Source organism: Paralichthys olivaceus, chromosome 2, assembly GCF_024713975.1.
Source record: "Paralichthys olivaceus isolate ysfri-2021 chromosome 2, ASM2471397v2, whole genome shotgun sequence".
NCBI lineage: Eukaryota > Metazoa > Chordata > Actinopteri > Pleuronectiformes > Paralichthyidae > Paralichthys > Paralichthys olivaceus.
Genome location: NC_091094.1, coordinates 23,143,918 through 23,164,404, shown reverse-complemented (window position 1 = coordinate 23,164,404; position 20,487 = coordinate 23,143,918). Strand labels below are relative to the sequence as shown.

The 20,487-nt window shown below is 40.7% G+C and overlaps 1 protein-coding gene across 1 annotated transcript; it reads left to right on the top strand.

Moving 5' to 3' along the window:
- Positions 1–1,110: 1,110 nt before the first annotated feature.
- On the top strand, positions 1,111–14,461 carry lrrn1 (leucine rich repeat neuronal 1). Its single transcript, XM_020087158.2, has 2 exons — positions 1,111–1,626; positions 11,317–14,461. Exon 2 carries the CDS (start codon positions 11,478–11,480, stop codon positions 13,629–13,631), a length of 2,154 nt encoding a protein of 717 aa, XP_019942717.1. The 5' UTR covers positions 1,111–1,626; positions 11,317–11,477; the 3' UTR covers positions 13,632–14,461.
- The last annotated feature ends 6,026 nt before the right edge of the window (positions 14,462–20,487 follow it).

Below are 20,487 nucleotides of genomic sequence, written 5' to 3'. Positions count from 1 at the left end.
ACAAAATAAGATATAGCTCAAGCACCACACTTAAGCCTTACACATTTGATTGATTTGAAAAATATCTATCAATTATTCAGAAATCTCAAGAGCCACCCATTTTATTGGCTTCACACTTGACATGTGTATTACAATTCGTACAATAAGGACATGGGATACTTCAATATTAATAAACTTTGAATAAGCAGTGCTGGTACTTGTCAACATAAGTGAGCATTGCCACTGATTCTCTCTACGTGCTGAGTTGAGCTTCACCTAACTTTGAATTAACCGGTGAATGGCACAGAAAGAAAGCTGCATCCAGCATTACCACAGGTGAAGCACACAGCCCACTCCACCAAACGCATGTTTAGAACAGAGACTGCACTAAGGACATTGAGGATACATCATATGGGTTTTACCATTAGAAGAACAGAGCCTGTCACATACTCCCCTCTATATAGCAATACTCAAGGCCAGGTTATTGATAATGGCCAGACCAGTGTTAAATTGGCACATTTGAAGTAGAAATGAAAGACAGACGGTTGGACATGTGATTTTGGTCCTCGTGCTTTAGGTCTAAGTATCAAATAGGATGTGAACACATAGACACAGACAACATGTTGGAATGGTTGATGCGAGGTGGGAGGGTAGGGTTAAGTTGGGGTGCTGTGTGAGACATCTTCAGACATGGGGGGGACAATTGCTCATGTTGCTCTGTTACCATTGATATTGTTCGATGCATCAAGTCTACGTAAAAATCTTCTGCATAAGATATCAGCTGCTGGCTGAGTTCTCCTTTCACCAGCTTCCAGAAAACTTCCATCGAAATGGATGAAATTAATTTTCCCCAACATGGAGACCAGGCTACTGAGCCTCAACAGCCTGTCCTGTAATAAGAATGAAGCACTCAGAGATCACACTGATTGACCTCAAACTTTTTGCTGCTTCAGTCTCACAAAGTGTCACAGTGCCAGTCTACACTATCCCTAACGTGTGTGTATGTAGGGGAGGGGTCACATTCAGAGGGGAGATTTTTTTTTCAGCAGTAATGCCATGTGCCGTCACCCCCAACCTCCCCCCACGCACACATCCCCCCACGTCGCCCCGTGCCCCGTCGCCCTCTCCAGCCTTTGTTCTCGCCACAAGCCCCGGAGCAGATGGTGCTCTGCGCTCTGCTTGTGCCGACAGTGACAGACAGCCGCTCTCAGCCAATGGCCTGCTGGGGAATCAGCTGACTGCCCCGCACAGCGCCAGGTGTTTTCATCATTTTTCTCTTTCTCCATCCGTGGGAGGAGCAGGCGGCGGCAGCAGAGCAGGGGGAGATTTCTGAGGCGACAGACCGGTCTGTTAGTGGTGGTGGTGGGTTGCAGCAGCAGCAGCAGCAGCAGGTTGGAGATCTCACACCGCACCATGCCTCTTCTCCAAGGCGCCCTGGGACAGATCGGATACACAGGCGACAGATCGCTGTAAACAGCCGCCAGCTGAAGCCGCCGGGATACAGGAATATATGTGTGTGTGTGTGGCATCACGCCGCTTGATGAGCACTTGGCACAATAACATTTGTCGTATTCATCGCTGCGCATCGACGCGTATCTGGATGAAGGAGCTGTGCGCATGGGAACATCGGACCGGAATGCAAACAAGGTGAGAGCCCTCAGGAAAGGAGAGGAGAGGTTTCTTTTTCTGTGAGGAAAACATGTTTCCACGTTGTCTGATCCCTAAATTACACCTCGTGCTAAATCAGTGCTGTGTGCACGTGCCTGTAAAAGCATGCACACTTTAGATATGTTTCCATTCATAACATTTCTCTGCAAGGGCAATGCAACGAGTTTGGGATGCAGACTCACTCAAGGGCATACTCTTTTTTTCAATATAAATGCAGTCTGGCTCAAGCTGCACTTCCAGTCTCATAAGAAATCAACATTACAGCATCATGAAACCTGCTGTGAATATAGAAGTGATCGTGTGTATGAGCTGTGTCCAATGCGTCAAATGATGTTGCACAGAAACAAACTTTGATCTCGTTGCGGTACTCAGGGTGCCAGCAGCAGCAGCAGGAGATGCGTGCAGCCTGGTGTAAATGTGATTTGCATATTAATGTTAAAGTATGTCGGCAGATGTCTCGATTCCTCCCTTCTAGAAGCAAAGCAACAAAAAAAGTGGTAGAGTCTTCCTCGGGGATAAAGACAAGGCCCTCAGTGAGAGGTGTACGCTGAGAATGGGGTTGCGTTGGCAGGGGGTCCATTGTGATTCTCTGACGCTGCTTCTGTCGCTGCAGCTGTTGCGCTTTTGTTGGTGGAGGCTGCTGACTACAGCATCACTCAACTTTAGAGGATGGAGCAGAGGAGACTGTGTAAAGGTTAAGATGATAAAACGCATTCATGATTTTGTTATCATAGTGTGTAATGTTGCTGCAGTGCCAGGTCTGTTTGGGCTCACTGGACTCTGTTTATGGCCTCTTTAAAAACCCAAAGTGCTGACTTAGATCTTTTCTCTGTGGACCTCTGGGTCAAATAAGTCAGTGTTGGTTCAGCGACCTTATACAGTTTAACGACACAGACGTAAAAAGCAAAGCCAAGTCACCAAAACACAAACATATTAGTTTCATTATGTGTAAACATAATATACTATACATTTATATATATTTTAATATAAAGACTGTTGCTGGACATTTCATTTTTAAAGAAAAACTCTTCTGTTATTATCCTTATTATTATTGCAATTGTTTGCTGCTGTGGGAGGATTTCTAAACAAGCAGAAGGCTATTACTTTTTATTTTCTTCCCCAGGGGGCATCCTGTCTCACATGGACACAGAGTACGCACACACACACACACACACACACACTGTACAACAATAGCAGACTAAAGAGAGTGTGTGTCGCAGGTGTCTGTGTGGTGGGCACGGTTGTTAGGGAGACAACAGAGCTTATGGGAGGGGGATAAATGGCTTCACCCCCCACCCACTGACAACATTTAGGTCCCCGGGGGCATAAAGCAGGGTGCAGAGGGGGGAGTTGGGTTATTGAGCTCAAGCCTTTATTCCTGTAAGAAGGACTAAGGCATCATTAACCCTGAGCTGTCTGTGGCCAACAGACACAGTAACAGTTCAACTCACCCTGATCTGAAAGTGTGTCAGAGACAGACGTTTGTCTAGAGGCAGACGTTAGTGCACAATATGTGCCATCGTTTCGCCCTGGGGAACAGGTGTGAGTGTGCGTGCATGTGTGTGTGACAGCAGGAGTCCTTGGTGGGCAGCCTTCCGTCGTCTAATCGTCTTTTCCACTCGCTCAGGTGCAGGGCATGAAAGAGTGGTTGGACCCAGCTGGCTGTATGCCTCACATATGAAAGATTCATTTAAGAAAGAATAATTAAAGCATCACATTTATGATTGTGTTAGATCGGCAGTTTAGTGAACTCTGTTATGATGTAGTTAGTTTGAATGGCAGGTGGTTCACCTGACTGAGGTAGGATGGAGGCGGCCTGTAGATATAGCAATAAAAACCTGGCAGCTGTGGCTCAGGTGGTTGAGAATGTGTAGGTTGGCTAATTGTTGGTGGTTTGATCCGCAGCTCCTCTCACACTGAACCCTGATGTTTTGTTTCAAACCCAAGTAGATTAGTTAAAGAGGCTCTATACAATCAATGTGGGTGCACTGAGCTGTATTCATAATACATATATATATATGTATGCGCTTTTGTATTTCAGTTTTAATGGAAATAAATTAGACTGTGTTGCACTGTTTTGTTACTCACCCCTTGTTCTGCTTTGTAAGGAATACAACCTTGTGTTTCACAGTCAGACCACAGGTTTCTCTTCTTGTCAGTATAGACGTTATGAGCATCTGCTCTGCTCAACTATGAATCAGTGTGTCCTGCACAAATCTAATCAGTCAGCTTGAGGAGCTGAGGATCTCCAAACAAATGTCTGTTCAGATTTTGCCCATTGTGTCTGAAGGTGAAGCTGCTGTACAATCAATACCTTGAGTGCTGCTGATGACAAAGTGGCCCAGGGGTCTCTAGACAGGTGAGACGCAACATGAGCAGGGAGCACATACAGTGTGTCAGCTTGTACACTGCTGCACTCATATACGAGCAAACACCCACCTTGTTTGGGCTGGACCATTCAGACTTTTCACCTCGAACCTAAGTCCAGACCAACGAATACGAATTTAGCTCAATCAGAGGATGTGGTCTTGGTCTGGATTACTACCTGCAAACCGGTTTGCAGGTAGTAATACCATAATGATATAACAGTAGCAACAAAATGAATGAAGTTAACTGGATCATTCATTTTCTCTACTAAAACAGAAAGACTGCTTTTATCTATGCACTTTATTCAAAACAGCTAGCCAATACAAAAGCCGAACATGTCAATGTCAGATACATGCCCGTCTATACACAATCAATGTCAAGCATAGTTCGGCGCAGCTTTTTGAGCGCCATTTAAATGCAATGTGAAACCAGAACTAACCTGATCAATGTAAACAATGTAAAAAGAAGCATGCTTCAGACGATGGTCCTGACTTTCAGATGTGAAAATGCCATGACATGAACACAAATGTGGTTTTGTTTCCTCTTTTCTGTGCCCTGGACAGATGACTACAATTCTACAGGAACAATTAAACCTGCTATACATGCAGTGTTTGCAGTAAAGAGAAAAGTACTTATTCTCTCATTAATTGAAAAAAAAAATCTCTCATGGAGGTGTCGACCAAAGTTTCCCAGGTGCCTGTGATATTTATTTATTTATTTTTTGTTCTGGGGTTCAGAAAAGAAAGTTGGTTTTTCACTTCTGATCAGATGTATCTTTCATTTCATTTATTTCTCTTGTCACAGCGCAGTTCTTCTCTGGATATAAATAATACAATCCTCCTTGTTTCCTTGTCGCTCAACTTCTGTTGTCTAATTCAGGAGTGTTTCTGTCACCTCGGTTTTGCTTTGTTCCATTTGAGACAAGATGTGTTTGTAGGTTCCCTTGGGTTGTTTATCTCACCCGCTCCCACCTGTAATTTGCTTTCCCTCATTTTTACTTTTTTTATTCTTTCAAACGTGTGCAAATGAATAAACCGAAAAGCTCAAGGGTAAAAGCCGGGGCCTGCAGGGGGCATACAGTATGTGCATCTCCTAAGAGAGAGAGAGAGCCTTAATGCAAGACTGTTGTTATCCAGTTTAAATCACATTTTCATTTTCTCATGTCACTCTCAATCCTTATCGCACTGAAGGAAGAATTTCCTTGACGATGAGCTTGAGTGTGTTCAGACAGAATTTTGACAAGTGAGCCCATAGGACTGACAATGGTTCAGAGGGGGCCTTATCTACTTTTTGGAGATACATATGAGGACTTTCAAATTGTCCATCACACGCACACACACATCCGCCGTGATTACTCAGCCGACTCACAGGACTAGGAAAGTAAACTTTGAAGCATAGAAGAAAAAAATATGTTTCCCCTCATCAGTGCTCATCACGCTTTCTACAGATCCTGTTTATGAGACAGATTTAATGTTTGAGCCCCCTTCCTGTGGAAAAAATTGATGGAAAACCTGGATGAGTGAAATTAGCTTCATTATTGGTATATTATCCTCTCAATAGGTCAAATGGGGCTCAACTGTCATTAATGAGAGAACGATTTGTACTGATGCATCGACTGAGGCATTCTGTCACATCTCTGAACCGTATGACTTATGTAAATGGCGTTTGTCAGGATGCCAATTAACAAGTTCCGTTTCAGGTTCGCTCTTTAAGTGACGTCTCTCAAATGGAAATGACAGGGATCTAATTCCATGGCATCGGATGAAGCTGATCGAAAGTGTGGCTGCATTTCTCGTGAAATTATTTTGACACCGTTACGTGCAGCAAATGTCCGAGCAACAGCCAAGAATCAGGTCCTGGGAGTTTCAACGTGTAGAATTGGTGGCGGTATGCATCTTTGTTGTTTGTGAATCACCACTAAACTGAGAGGAGAAGGAAAGGAGGAACATGACAAACTTCAGGAAGTATCTGGCGACGCACAGGATACATTTAATAGCAGAGGGATGCTCCTTGTTTGACGATGTTTGTGTGACCCCATGCCGAGCACATCAGCTGCAGTGTGGACGTCCCTGGTCCTGGTGGTCGGGGGACAATTGATGATGAGTTTGGAGCAGGAGTACTTTGCTGTGTTAAGCACTTAAACTGTTATTTAATTTTATATTATTGTGAGTGTGGTGGAAATTTATCTCGAGATGTGAAATAAAGAGTTTCTCAGACCGGAATTATGTTTGGGTCTTTAATAGAGCTCTGCAGAGGGTTTCACACTCAACACGAATGCTCAGAGTGGAACAACCCCGAATAGGGAAAGAAGAAGGTTTTATACAGTCAGGTAAACAGGAAACATAAGAGACAACTGTTTCTGAGTAATGGCATGAAAAACCGAAGCCACCGGTAGTCTGGTTAACTCAGGAAGCTGTCTGCTCTTGCTTCTGCAAGAAAGAAAAGGTTTGCTACTGCAAAGATCAGGGTCAACAAGAGGATCATCATCTAATTTGGATCGGTTCTTGCATCGTTAAGGCAACAGAAAAAAGTATTGATATTGTAAAAAATCCAAAAGATACCCAACCCTTGTGGTAATAATGAGATGAAACAGCAAAGGCCTGAAACTTTAACACAGGCCTGTCCTGCACTGTTGGAACCCCTTGAGGGGATCTGACCCCCAAGTTGGAAACCACAGTGTTAGATAATTAATTAATGAAATATAGGACAACAGGAAAAATCATTTCTGTCGCGCCAATTAAAATGTCTTTCGATGTCTTCTCTTTAATCTTTTTTCCTTGTTTATTACTGGATAATTTTACCTCTTAATATTGCTTGATTAAAATAAAAACATCTGTTCCAGTTGTTTTACCCTCCCACACAAAGTCATCACCTCATAACAGACACAGTATCACATATGTATGTTGTGACTCTCACACTATAGTTAGGGGGTTGTGATGACCGTGACACCCGGTGCCATGGTAACATATTTATGTGTTTTCAACCCAGTTTACATTTTACATAGTCCAATAAGTTGACCTAATGATCCTATTAGCAACTTATTTTACTATAAATGTAGACATTAGAAATTCAAAACATAGTAAGAGTCAATCCTTCTCAATGCTGTAGTGAGCTTTGCATGAAGATTTAATGCAGCAGGTGCAGGACCCAGACACTGAGGTTAATTAACCAATGAGCAGCCTAATGTCTTAATCACTGTGGAAACATAATGTAAATCAACATGAATAAATAGTCTAAATTGTCTTTGGTGTCACATTGGCCTTCATGATGTGCAGCTGTTGTGCACAGTTGACAATTAAAATGCTCTTTAAGTTAATTATGGTCAAGCATTGGTTGCATTACAGTCATCGTAAACAGAATGACCATAATGCCTTTTATCATTAGCATGAATCATTGAAGGGCCAACTTCTGAAATGAATGACTAACATTAGCAGTAATAAGTTCACCCATCATTTCTCTGATGGCAACTTCGACAACCACCTTTTTTGTAATCAGTGTTTTTCTTTGCTCCATTAACTTTGTATCATTTGTTTTATTAATAATAATAATATATTAATGTGCAAACCTACACTTCAGAACCTGACAGAGAAAATGATCTGACTGAAGGACAGTGTGAAATTCTAAGGATAATTTTTACAACATTTAGATATTTTAAGTAACACAGTGAAATGATTATCTGTATGGATGGGATTATTAGGTTAGTGTAGGTAGAGGCTGGTAAAGGCAAGTGGGAATGAGAAATATTAAGTGGTCGTTATAAAAAAATACATGTTTAACCTCATCTGCTAGAGATTCGTGATCCATGAGAGTTTTGTGATAAACTCCTGCCTCACTTGTCAGTTGTGTATCTTTGTCCTGATAAAAGCTGTGTGAGACTTTATGTCTGAAGTTGCTGGTATTTATTTCTAGTCTCTTATTCACAGGTTCAGAGGTGGCTGTGTTTAAAGCCTCAGGGTTTTCCGCTTCCTGCCTTCTTGCCTTTGGTGCAGTTGAGTGTTTTTCCACCTGCTGTGTGTTTTATGCTTTCCTGTGGCTTCAGAATCACAATAGACCTGTAAAGCGTGTGTCAAGTGTCCCAGGCTGCCCTTTGTTGTTGTTGAAAAACCAACAGGATGTTGACACAGATTTAGTTTCAGTCCTTTAAGTGCATTTTCAAATTTTTAGCTAACCCACTTTTTTGCAATGACAACTGTGCCAGATTGTCTATGTCCAGCATTAAATAGGATCAGAAACTTTTTAATCTGATGTTGCACAAAGGGCGGCACAGACAAAACTGTCAGCATTTACTGAATGAAGAGAATCTAAGATTAACCCATTTGTGGTAAATAGAGGAGAGATGATATATCACTAAACCTGCCTGAGAGTCTTGACGCAGATTATGTCATAGCAATATGTCGTTGATATGCTCCAATGACAGTAACACATGTAAAGGCTATGTGGAGACCAGGTTTTTTTGCTTTTACCTCTTAAAAAGTAATATTAGATTTTCAAGGTTCAAGACTACCCATTCAAAAAAGAGTCAAAGAGAACAACTCCATTTTTTTAATGGTATTAAACCTTTTAATGAAAACAGAATTTTTTCCTTTGAATATGGATTTAATTTCTGTCCTGAAGCTGCATTCCTGTTAGACTTTATTCAGCAAAAAATTTACATTATTATCAGTGAACACACAATTATCTTATTCGTTCTGTTTAGATTTTTGACAAAATGTAGCCAGAAACTATTTATTAGCATTTGTTTTACATTGTTGTCAATACATTAATTAAATCATTTTAATGAGAGATAATATGTAGTAATTCACAAAATCACAAACAAGTGTTAAATATGCTTATTTTTCTAATGAGATTAACAAAGCATTAACGCTCTTCTAGGTCTATGCTGTAGATTTTGCTTTTTAATTAAAGTGCTAAGTGACCTGTTTGTCTCCTCTGGGTTGTAGTACATTACCCCCAGCTAATCTGCACTTCAGCATCTCCATCCACTAATCCTGACTGGTGCAGCACTCGTCACAATATATACGCTGTTTTAGCCTAAAGACGAGATACAGTACTATCCCTGTTTCACCCATGCTCCGCCCTGTCCCATGAGAAATCCCCAGTATAGGAGGAGCAGAGATGTGTTCCTGTCTCCCTGGTGCTGTTGCCAGGCAGTTTGCATTCAGATGAATTAGTCAGCTCTCTTGTTTGAAAGCCTCTTAAGTGCTATCTTCTTAAGCTGGTGTTGACCATAAAGCGTTTGGCAGAATAGGCTGTGGTTCTGTGGTGCTGCCTTATGGCACTTGGCTGGGTAGGATGGTTCCTTTCGTAAATAGAATCAATTTTGTAATGTGATCTCAGTGCTGCTGTAAGACACTGGAGGAGCACAGGCTTGTTAAAGACGTTCTGGCAACCTAATCCAGTTAACAAGAAAAGGTGAAGAAATAAACAGTTGCAGTACAATATGTCTTTATATGGAAGAGCTGCCACACCATCGAGGGCTTGCCTCATCTACAGCGGCCCTGGTTCGATTCCCACACTCTCTCTCTCTCTGCCCCCTTTCACAGCTAGCTCTCTGTCCTGTCCAAAATGAGCCAAAAAAGAAAAGAAAGTAATGTTTTATACTGCGATTACAAAGTCTAAAGACAATGTCACATCTGTGGTTCGACTGCTCAGGTCTGAATCAGTCGATGATTTTGTAAATTCAGGGGATTTTCTTGAATTGCTTTGTACACGGTGAAAAATTAACCAAAATGCATCATAACCAACCTCATCATTTACTTATTTATCAGATCTGTAAGTAAATGCAGCAATAGCACAGTTTTCTTTTAGAGAAACATTCCTATGAAATTAAACATGTAGCTGCCACTATTACTGCACAAGCTGCTACAGTTTGCCTGCTCTGCTGTATCCCAGAAACCAAAGCACACCTGGCAACAGTAGCAGTCAATCTTAAACCTGTGGACAAGCTTAAGTACCTGGTGGATAAGGTCAGATCAACAGCAAATCAGATGTCATCACAAACAAACCATTTGAGTTAAAACAAACTCAAATGGTTGTATGCAGGATTAAAGTTATTGCAATGAATCCTGCATTAGGTGCCATGGCTGTCCATGTGATAGTTGTTCGGATAAATTCTCTTAAAACCACAAATGTGAACCTTTTGATGGTGCTAGAGATAAAAACAATACTTTTTTATCTTTTGTGGAGAGTAAATATGTTTAAAATATTGACATAGACAAATAGACTCCAGACCATGAGATTATTTAAAATGCTTGTCTTGGTTGGACCTTGTCAAAGCAGTCACCATGCCCATATGCAGGTATCTGTAATGCACAGTAAGGGATTTGCATTGAGTAAAATAATACTGTTGTTTTCCAGAGTGACTGGAAAAGTCTTACATGACTTTCGGACCAATAGCAACTGCCATGGCCTGATCAGAGTCTCTTGTCCTCTCACAACCCTCCAGTCTCTATTTGCAGTTTTTATCAAATTAAAGAATGCTTCTCAAAGTTTTGACAATCTTCCTTCTGTTCTCTATCATCTCAGAAAAATTCCTAGGCCTTCTGAAAACTTTTTTTTTCATGTTTGCCCTAAATTCAGAATGCCTTAGACGTTGCATTAAAAATTAAGATGTGCATCTTTTTTCTGCTGTCTTTGAGGCATGGCACACACCAATATCTCATAGTGTTTAATGATGTTCGGGTAAGCTAATGATCAAGTCCTTATGGGCCTGTTGGATAGATGAAAGCCCACAACGGAATTTGATGTGTTTCCAAGTAGTTCAGAACAGTGTTTTGTGAATACATTGTAATGAGCTGAAATTGCATTTTCTCAAAACTGTTGATGCTGCACATAACTGGCAGTCTCACAAGGATAATGGAGGAAGCAGTTGTTGTTCTTAGCCAGTCTGTTGTCTTTAAAAGCAATTTACCCACAAATAAGTGATGATCAACATAATGGTATTACATTTACTAATTAGCTCTAAACACTAAACTCAGGCTGATTGTATTAGATAAATTAAAAAATGCACCTGATAGTGACACCACATTTCATGTCAATCCAGCCAATAATGGTTGAGATATTTCACTACAACCTCACGTTGCTCCTAGAGACAAGAATCACCAACGTCTTTAGGATTCATCCTATTGGGACTATGCATGTGGAAAAAATCTCACAAAGCACAGTGGTCAAACCATCAAATCACAGACTGCTATTGCCATCCTTAGAGCCATACCACTAGTGTTGCTGAAAACATTTATTTATTATGAACATGGCGGCAACTGTTTTATATTAAAACTTACATGCTTTTTCTTTCTTTTCCAGATCATCTTGCAGCTCCTAGATCTTCCTATAAAATTCTACTGTTGACTTCAACCAATGACCAATTTACTGGACTAAAAGACCTAATCAGAACCAAGTGTGGTTGATGACTGCAACGCACCCTTTCCCAAAGACATCTGACCCTCCACCTGTCCCTCCCCAGCATGGCTAGACGGAGGTTAGACTGTTTTCTTCTAGGCCAGGTGCTTTCTGGCCTGATCCTGGTATCTATAGGCCTATCCTTCGTCCAAAGCAATGACTGCCCCCAGCTATGTGTGTGCGAGATCCGACCATGGTTTACTCCCCAGTCCACCTACAGAGAAGCAATCACAGTAGACTGCAATGACCTACGTTTAACGCGCATCCCTGGGAACCTCTCCAGTGAAACTCAGGTGCTCCTCCTACAGAGCAACTATATTGCCAGGACAAGTGAGGAGCTGGAGCAGCTCTTCAACCTGACTGAGCTGGACTTGTCCCAGAATAACTTCAGTAGCATTCAGGATGTTGGCCTCACCAATATGTCGCAGCTCACCACACTTCATCTGGAAGAGAATCAGATAAGAGAAATGCCAGATTACTGTCTGCAGGATCTCAGCAACCTACAGGAGCTCTACATCAACCACAATCAGATCAACACCATCTCTGCCAATGCCTTTTCTGGGCTCCACAACCTGCTCAGGCTTCACCTCAACTCCAACAAGCTGAAAACCATTAAAAGCCAGTGGTTCGAATCTACACCCAATCTAGAGATTCTCATGATCGGAGAGAACCCCGTTGTTGGAATAATGGACTTTAATTTTAAGCCCCTGGGCAACCTGAGAAGCCTGGTTTTGGCAGGAATGGATTTGATAGACATCCCTGGAAATGCCTTTGTTGGACTTGACAATCTTGAAAGCCTCTCTTTTTATGACAATAAATTGGTCAGAGTTCCTCAGAGAGCTCTTCAGAAGTTACCTAACCTCAAGTTCTTGGATTTAAATAAAAACCCTGTGCACAAGATTCAGGAAGGGGATTTCAAGAACATGCTGAGGCTGAAGGAGCTGGGAATAAACAACATGGGAGAGCTGGTTTCTATTGATCGTTATGCTTTGGACAACCTTCCTGAACTCACTAAGCTGGAGGCTACAAACAACCCCAAGTTCTCCTACATCAACCATCTGGCCTTTCGTGATGTCCCTGCCTTGGAGAGTCTAATGCTTAACAATAACGCCCTGAACGCCCTCTATCAGTCCACAGTGGATTCCCTCCAGAACATACGTGAGATCAGCATTCACAGTAACCCTCTTCGCTGTGACTGCGTTATCCAGTGGATGAGCTCCAACAAGACCACCGTCCGCTTTATGGAACCTCTGTCCATGCTGTGTGCCATGCCAACAGAGGTCAGGGGTATGCGTGTGAGGGAGGTGCTACAGAAGAACTTAGCAAACCAGTGCTTGCCCATGATTTCTCACGACACCTTCCCCAGCCACCTCAATTTGGACATTGGCATGACCGTGGACTTGGACTGCAGAGCCATGTCCGAGCCTGAGCCTGAAATCTACTGGGTGACGCCTATGGGGAACAAGGTAATGATGGACACCCCATCTGACAAGTACAGCCTCAGCAGTGAAGGGACATTGAGAATTTCTCATATCCAAGTAGAAGACTCAGGCAGATACACCTGTGTGGCTCAAAACTCAGAGGGAGCTGACACAAGAGTGATAGCGATACGGGTAAATGGAACTCTTTTAGACAGCACTCAACTTATGAAGATATACGTCAAACAGACAGAATCTCACTCAATCCTCGTTTCCTGGAAAATAAACTCAAACATTATGACCTCTAATCTCAAGTGGTCCTCTGCCACCATGAAAATAGACAACCCACATATTACTTACACTGCCAAAGTACCTGTGGATGTCCATGAGTACAACCTTACGCATTTACAACCAGCAACTGACTACGAAGTGTGCCTCACGGTCTCCAACATTCATCAACAAACGCAGAAGTCTTGCGTGAATGTGACGACAAAGCAAGCCGCCTTTGCCGTGGAAATATCTGACCAAGGGACCAACACTGCTCTTGCAGCGGTCATGGGAACAATGTTTGCAATCGTCAGTCTGGCCTCTCTGGGTGTGTACATTGCTAAAAGATGGAAAAGGAAAAACTATCACCATTCGCTGAAAAAATACATGCAGAAAACCTCATCAATACCGCTAAATGAGTTATACCCTCCTCTCATCAACTTGTGGGAGGCGGACAGTGAGAAGGAAAAAGAGGGCTCCTCTGAGACCAAACCTAGCCAGGTGGACACCACGCGCAGCTATTACATGTGGTGAAACCTTACCAACTATCCAGTCGGAGATACAGAGACATTTTTATTTCAGGAGCACAAATACATATATACATATTTGCTTCTTTGTGAAAACGTGGACTGAGTAGTTTTTTTTCTTTCTTGTTTCCACTTTTCATTGGTTCTCTCAGACTTTCTCTTCGAAGCGAAATAAAACGAACCAATGTTTTTAGATCTTTAGTTCAGCACATTGTCTTTTTACCTTTCGCTCATTTTGACACACAATATGGCAGCTTTGTTAGCTTCCTGGACTTAGTAGTCACTGTGCTTTATTTTTAGTACTTGTTTTGATGAACACAGCATGAGCATTGTCACAGATTCAGTTTGCGTGAGCAGAGGAAATCTGACCCATTTTTGACATGTTTTCTCTAGCAGAACTGTTAGAGACTGCAATCATTCTTTCTCTTGTAAAACAGTTTCACTGTTGACTGTTGTGCACTGAAATATATATACGAATTTGTCTATCAACTGGAATATAAGCTGACAAAGTAAGTTTAGACTTGATATACTGTCTATTGAATAATGTTAGCAATTCTTCTGTAATGTTGTATCAGCTATGATTAAATTTGTGTACATTGAATAACAGTATGTTTGATTTAGACTTTAAGTTTGCAGAGCAACTACTGTAAACCAGCAATAGAAATATGAATGTTATAAACTAGGTAGATGTAAGGCTTTTTAAATTTCTTAAATATTTCTTTTCTTATTTTGCTAGAATATGTCTACAATCACTGGTTTTGTTGTGGTTTCCACACACAAACATGTTGTTTATTGAAAAGCAAGTTCAATAAAATCTTCTTTACTCATATTTTTTAACCATGATTTCAACACCAAGTGTTATTTTGTCGAACATACATGTATCCTATTATGTTATACTGTTCATTTAATCGAGGTATTTGTGAGAAACAGATATTTACAGGTTAACTGTAAGGGTGTAAAAGCTGAAATTGTTCGTGCATCTCATATTAACATTAACGTTTTATTATTTTAAGAAGTGTTGACGGAAGCAGAGAGAGAATAAGAGATGCAGACTTCATTGTGTTTGCAAAAGCAATTATCAGTGAATAATTAAAATTCCTGTCCTTACTTTACAAGTTGCCTTAAATTAAATACAGTACATTCAACAACAAAGAAATTAGTCAGTCTACACCAAGACAGCAGATATTATTGTGCCTGCATTTTTGTTCAGTGTCTCTTTTCATTATACTAAGCATAACTGCATCTCCACAGCTTTAGAAAGGAAGCAACATAGGGACTGTAATGCAACTGAGGCAAGATTGAAGGAGATGGTGATCAAAGATAATAATGGTTACAACAAGTACATACTGCAGAGTTATTTAGCACCAAGCAACCTGCTGTAGTCATTTTAAAATCTCTGCATTTTCTGCTGTATTGTATTTACAGCCCATTTACATCATTGTGTCTGTTTGAATTTTCTTTTGATGTAACATAGGTAGCTTTTTTACAACTATGTCAGAACAGTCCCAAAAACTCTTATCTTATCTTTTCTGCAGAAGCCATTGAGACAGTAATGTGTCGAGTTACCGTCAGTGTCTCTGCATAGGTCTATAACTCCACCGCAATGCAAATCCCAATCTCAGTGGCTCGCTGTATATAAAAGTGGATTTCCACTGGGAGCACAGAAACTCTGTTTGTTTCTGAAGTATGACTGACAGCTTTGAGCTTTGTGGTGCAATCAAACCATCTCCGCCGAGGCTCCCCTGACAACACGCTCGCTCCCCTGCTTGGTCTCTCTGCCCCTCTTTTCCTCAATTATAGCAGGGATGGAGACAAATATTCTTCAGGGCAAAGGAAACATCGGACAGTTCATCAGCCATTCAAAACCTTGTCTCTGTGTAGAAACTGTGAGTTTACAGTTTTGTAGAACAGTAATCAAATTAAGAGTTTTGTAAAGTAATATATTTTAAATATGTGGGCGTTATAAGGCCATGATATCTGGGCAGAGATGGAGAAAAATGCAAATTTAGAAATTCTATGTTTATAGTACTTAAGATATAAAACATTCCATTGTTTATTCATGTATTTTATTAACATAGTGAAGGCATTCACAATATGTAATTAAATGTAAATATATGACTGGCAATATAATACAATGTATTTGTTATCATATTTTAGTTGATAACCATAAATATGTATAATTTATTTGTATAATAATAATAATTTATTTATCATTTCCTCACTTTAATGTCAACAAAATTTTTTCCATCATCTTATGAAGGCCATGATGTGCAGCTGATATCTCTGGACTAAATCCACAAGTCGATCTTGAAGGATTTTGGATATAAAACAAATAATTTCAAACCTGTCCATGTGTCTATAAATGTTATATGATAACATTGTATATGTTTGTGACATATATGTGTTATCAATACACCTGCTCTTTAAATCCCATTAAAATCCTCCCTTAATAGCTGCTTAAAGCCAGATGATAGTCAGATGTATCTGTTCATAAATTGCTTGTAAATGCTAAAGGTTGAAATGTTACTCACACACATAATATATCTTGGATAAAGTCCCTTCACTCTAATATTTATCACCCTAATGCCAATTATAACATTGATTCGACTCTCTCTCAGTCTGCTGCTTTTCTTCATGTACAGAGATGTCAGTAGACGCTACAAGAGAAATGTCAGTGAATGCCACTGCCTCTTCAGGGAGACCTGTGTCCTGTGCTGTGGATGATGGACAGAGGAGGGCCAACCAGCTGTCATCTGTCGGCATTTGTTCAACTAACACATTGAAAGTGATACTCTGAGAAATCCTCTGCGTCTTTTTATCTGCACAGAGCGAACAAACCGTTATATTAACTCAGCGTGCAGCCTAGTAACAGACCAGAAATCAGCTCATTGGGACAGCTATCAATGAAAGCATTTCAAAGCGTGTGCCGGAGCCGGCACTGTGTCCCATCCCGGTGGCTTGTTTCCATGACAACCCCTCCCTCCATCCACCTGCAGGTGCTGGCAGCCAAGTGAGAGAAGTCCCCCGAGCCTGAAATACCACTGACAAGGTCAACACCCTGCAGGTGGGAAAGCACAAAAACACCATGTGCACTTTTAAAGGTGTGGAGCGGAAAAGCTCCGTCTTTGCAGTAAAGGTGAAGTAGAATGGCACAGAGAGCGTCTCTGCCAGGCTACACGCTCCTTTTTCCTCTGTCAGGAGAAAATGCAGCTGAAAAGAGGCAGTGTGATGTAAGAAATACATTTTCATCTCCATTTCAAAGCTTAAACGTGTCTAATTTTTTTGACTGACAGACAGAAGACAAGGTCAGCTTTCAAGAATGCAAACTGACAAAAACCCACATTGAGTTTGGGTTGAGTAAGTTTCGTTTCACTGATGCGGTGTTGTGGTTGTGAGCTGCCTCTTACTGCCCTCCACTCACTCACCTCCATTAATCAAAATGTAATCTAAGCCCAGAGGGCAGAAGGCAAGTCTGAGCCAGGCCCTGAAGCTGAGCAGCCACTTAAAGCCTAAAAGATTGAGCGCCTGCTTTGAATGAAGTGGATCAACTGAAAAGAGGCTAAATAAAAAACACAAATGGACACGGACACCAATATTCCCATATCAACCAGTTTAAGTCTGAATGAGACAATGCTATGTAAACACCATTTTCTAATAACCTCAATCTAAATGAGATCATACTTGGAATAAGCAATAAGCAAATTAAGACGTGGAGCATTACGACCTTAGTTGATTCATGGAGACATGTATAATCATATCATCTAATTGTACAAACATGTAAGAGTGGAGTTTTGACAACATTTTGCAACATCTTCATTAGACAGTTACCAACTGTTTGACGACTCACGTCCTGCTCCTGGGTATAAACCAGATGCTAAAATAAGAAAACACCCAAAAGGGTTTATGATAGCATCGTACATTAAACGGTTTCAGGTTGGGGTTTTAAAGTAATAACGTTTTGAAAGTAATGATATTATAGACTCAACTCATATTAAAGACCATAATCGATCTAACAGAGGAAAGCAAAAGAAGACAGTTTCTCAAATTTAGAGAATTTGTGCACAGTGTTGTGGTTTTTAAATAAAGGTCTGAGGGTGAATTTTCCAGGGGATGTAATGTTTATGCTCCTCCTGAGTGCCTCAATGCTCCCAATCCCCTACAGCACTGACAGTCTTATCTTAGATATGGAGTTAACACCATCAAAGAATCCCAGCGCAACACAAACTCCACACAAGCACAAAAAACTGTTTTATCTCATGAAGCTTGTCACTGTTTTGTCCCATGCACAGGATATTCCCTCCTTAGCAAGTGAGTATGCTGACTCGAGTTGAGTTATGACCAGTGGATTCATGAATTTTACATCAGGTGATGAGAGCATGCTGATTATTTCCACAGGTGTCTGGAGATCACTGGCTCTGGTTTTCACTTGCACCTCCAGGATAAAAGTTAAAATTGTATCTATTGCCTCTATTTTCTAATTATTCATGATCATTATGGATGAATATAAAGTCCAAGTCTTGTTATGGAAGTTTTCTGGAAGCTGGTGAAAGGAAAATTCAGGCAGCAGCTGATGTCTTATACAGAAGATTTTAATATAGACTTGATGCATCAAGGAGACCAGAAGGTGCAACAATATACAAACTTTAACAGAGTAACATGAGACATTGTCACCCCCCAAGTCTGAAGATGTCTCCCACAGCATCACCATATATCTTCCTCTACTTGTGTCACCATTCTAACAGCACATCCATGAATGGCTAGAATTGCTGTCACTCTCTATGTTACATGTAGGTGTTCACATCCAAATGGATAGTTAAGCCTAAAGTTTACATTCCTAAATCACATTGTGTCATTACATCTTGCCACTGATGAAATACGCAAAAGAGTTAGAGGTGGTGTCTCTGTCTGAGGCATCTGAGTTAGATATGAAAGTCCCTCAATGTACTGTTGGTCCTTTATCTATAACCTGACCTTGGGGACTGCTTTGAGAGAAGGGAGTATCTGTGAAACGAGGCAGGCACTATTCCCCTTTACAGATATAGTGTAATATACTATATACATAATAAACAGTGGCATATACAGTAATGTATGAGGATGGTCTCATGACTAATAGTTGAGAAATGTAGGAATCTACTAAACAGTGACTTACACTTCAATCAGGTTCTTGTCATGTGATGTAAATGAGAATGAACTGCAAAACCACACATGCAATTTCCAGAGCTATGTTTAGCTGAAGAGAAAATTGACAGTGTCAGTGCAGAGCAGCACATTGACATGTTAAGTGCTGTTGTTTATAACCAACCAGTGTGTTTCTAGAGTGAGAGTTTCCTGTCGGGCAAACGATCCATAAGTAAGACAGACATTTGTCGGACAGTGGTAAATAACTCAGTAACAGGTTAAAGCTACTGTATTTGAAACTGCTGGATCTGTTTTTACAGAGCTTTATTTCTTAGAAGAAAAAATCTAAAACTGAAAGATTTGAGATCAATATAAACCCTTTCATATGTTATTAGATTAGCAGATATTGGCCTCTTTATTATTACATAAAAAAGTAATGAAGTTGTCCATTAGTCTGTTATCTTTGTTTCCCACATATCGTTTCTCATAAATCTCATAAAAATTACAAGAGCCTCCTTCAAAGCTGAAGCTGGTTGCAGGTGCAGGCTGTTAAGTACACTACATGCAACTGGAATAAAAAAAAGCTGAAATCATTCCTCTCCGGGCTGCGCTCGGCTTTTGATGGTTCAGTCCCTGGCTCCTATAGTAACCTGGATCTGAGCAATGAGGTGAGCTCCACTCTAACAGAAGGTTCAAGATCACGTTGATGTTTTTTTATACAAGAATGAAAAAACAAGCATCGGCAAAGTTGTCATGGATCCTTGTTGGATGCAGCAATCACGCTCGGTTATCTTTGTTGTTGTGGAGGAGAATGTGAGTGTGACTTCACAGCTCTTCCCTGCAGAGGCAGCACCTGTGAGCCTGTTCTCTTATTAGTACACAACTCTCACACATGCAAACTTTCATACCAGCAATGATCTTGTCCCCCACCAAACATCTGATGAATGATGTCATGCAGAAGAAATGAAAGTTGAGTTGGTATCTTCTCATTCGCAGGTTTGCAGTAGCTCATCTCAAGTAATCTGATTACATATGGACACCTTGCAACATGCATTGAGGAAACATCAGAGATCAGATCTAGGTCACATGCTTTTCGTTAGGAGCCATTTTTCTAACAGACATGAAGTACTTGTGAATTTGCATATAGAGCAGGTTAGTAAGATGCAACCACTTATATATAACATATATGGATTGCATTCTAAAGCCAAGTGAGAACTGGTGAAATAAACGCTGTCAGTTCATTCAAGAACAATGTTGATAATTCATTAATGTTTGCTCTTTTATTATTATTATATATTATTTGAAGGCATACAAAGCACATTCTAGAAAGGCAAACTCAACTCAACAGCATCCAAAGCTATGTGCATAGGGCACCTTCATCATTTTCATATTAGCTTTTCTATTAGAATGCAAATAGACAATACCAGGAACATTCAATGAACAGTGGAACAGTGGAACAGTGGAAATTGATGGTAAAACAAATGCAGTCTCTGCAGTATGAGAGTTATGAGGACAAAAGTTCCACCAGTGTCAACAAAATAGGAGAAATGTCCTATTGAAGCCCTCCTCGTGTTTGAATCATGTTCTACAGACTGTGCAGAGATGACAGCGTTCAAGAGGGTTGGATGAATTTTCATAAATATATGTGATTAAGCTGTTATTTTACCATTTATTGTGATAAAAAATGTTTTTTAATAATGTGGAATACAAGCACCAGCACAGGAGGAGGTCAATTTCATTTGTTG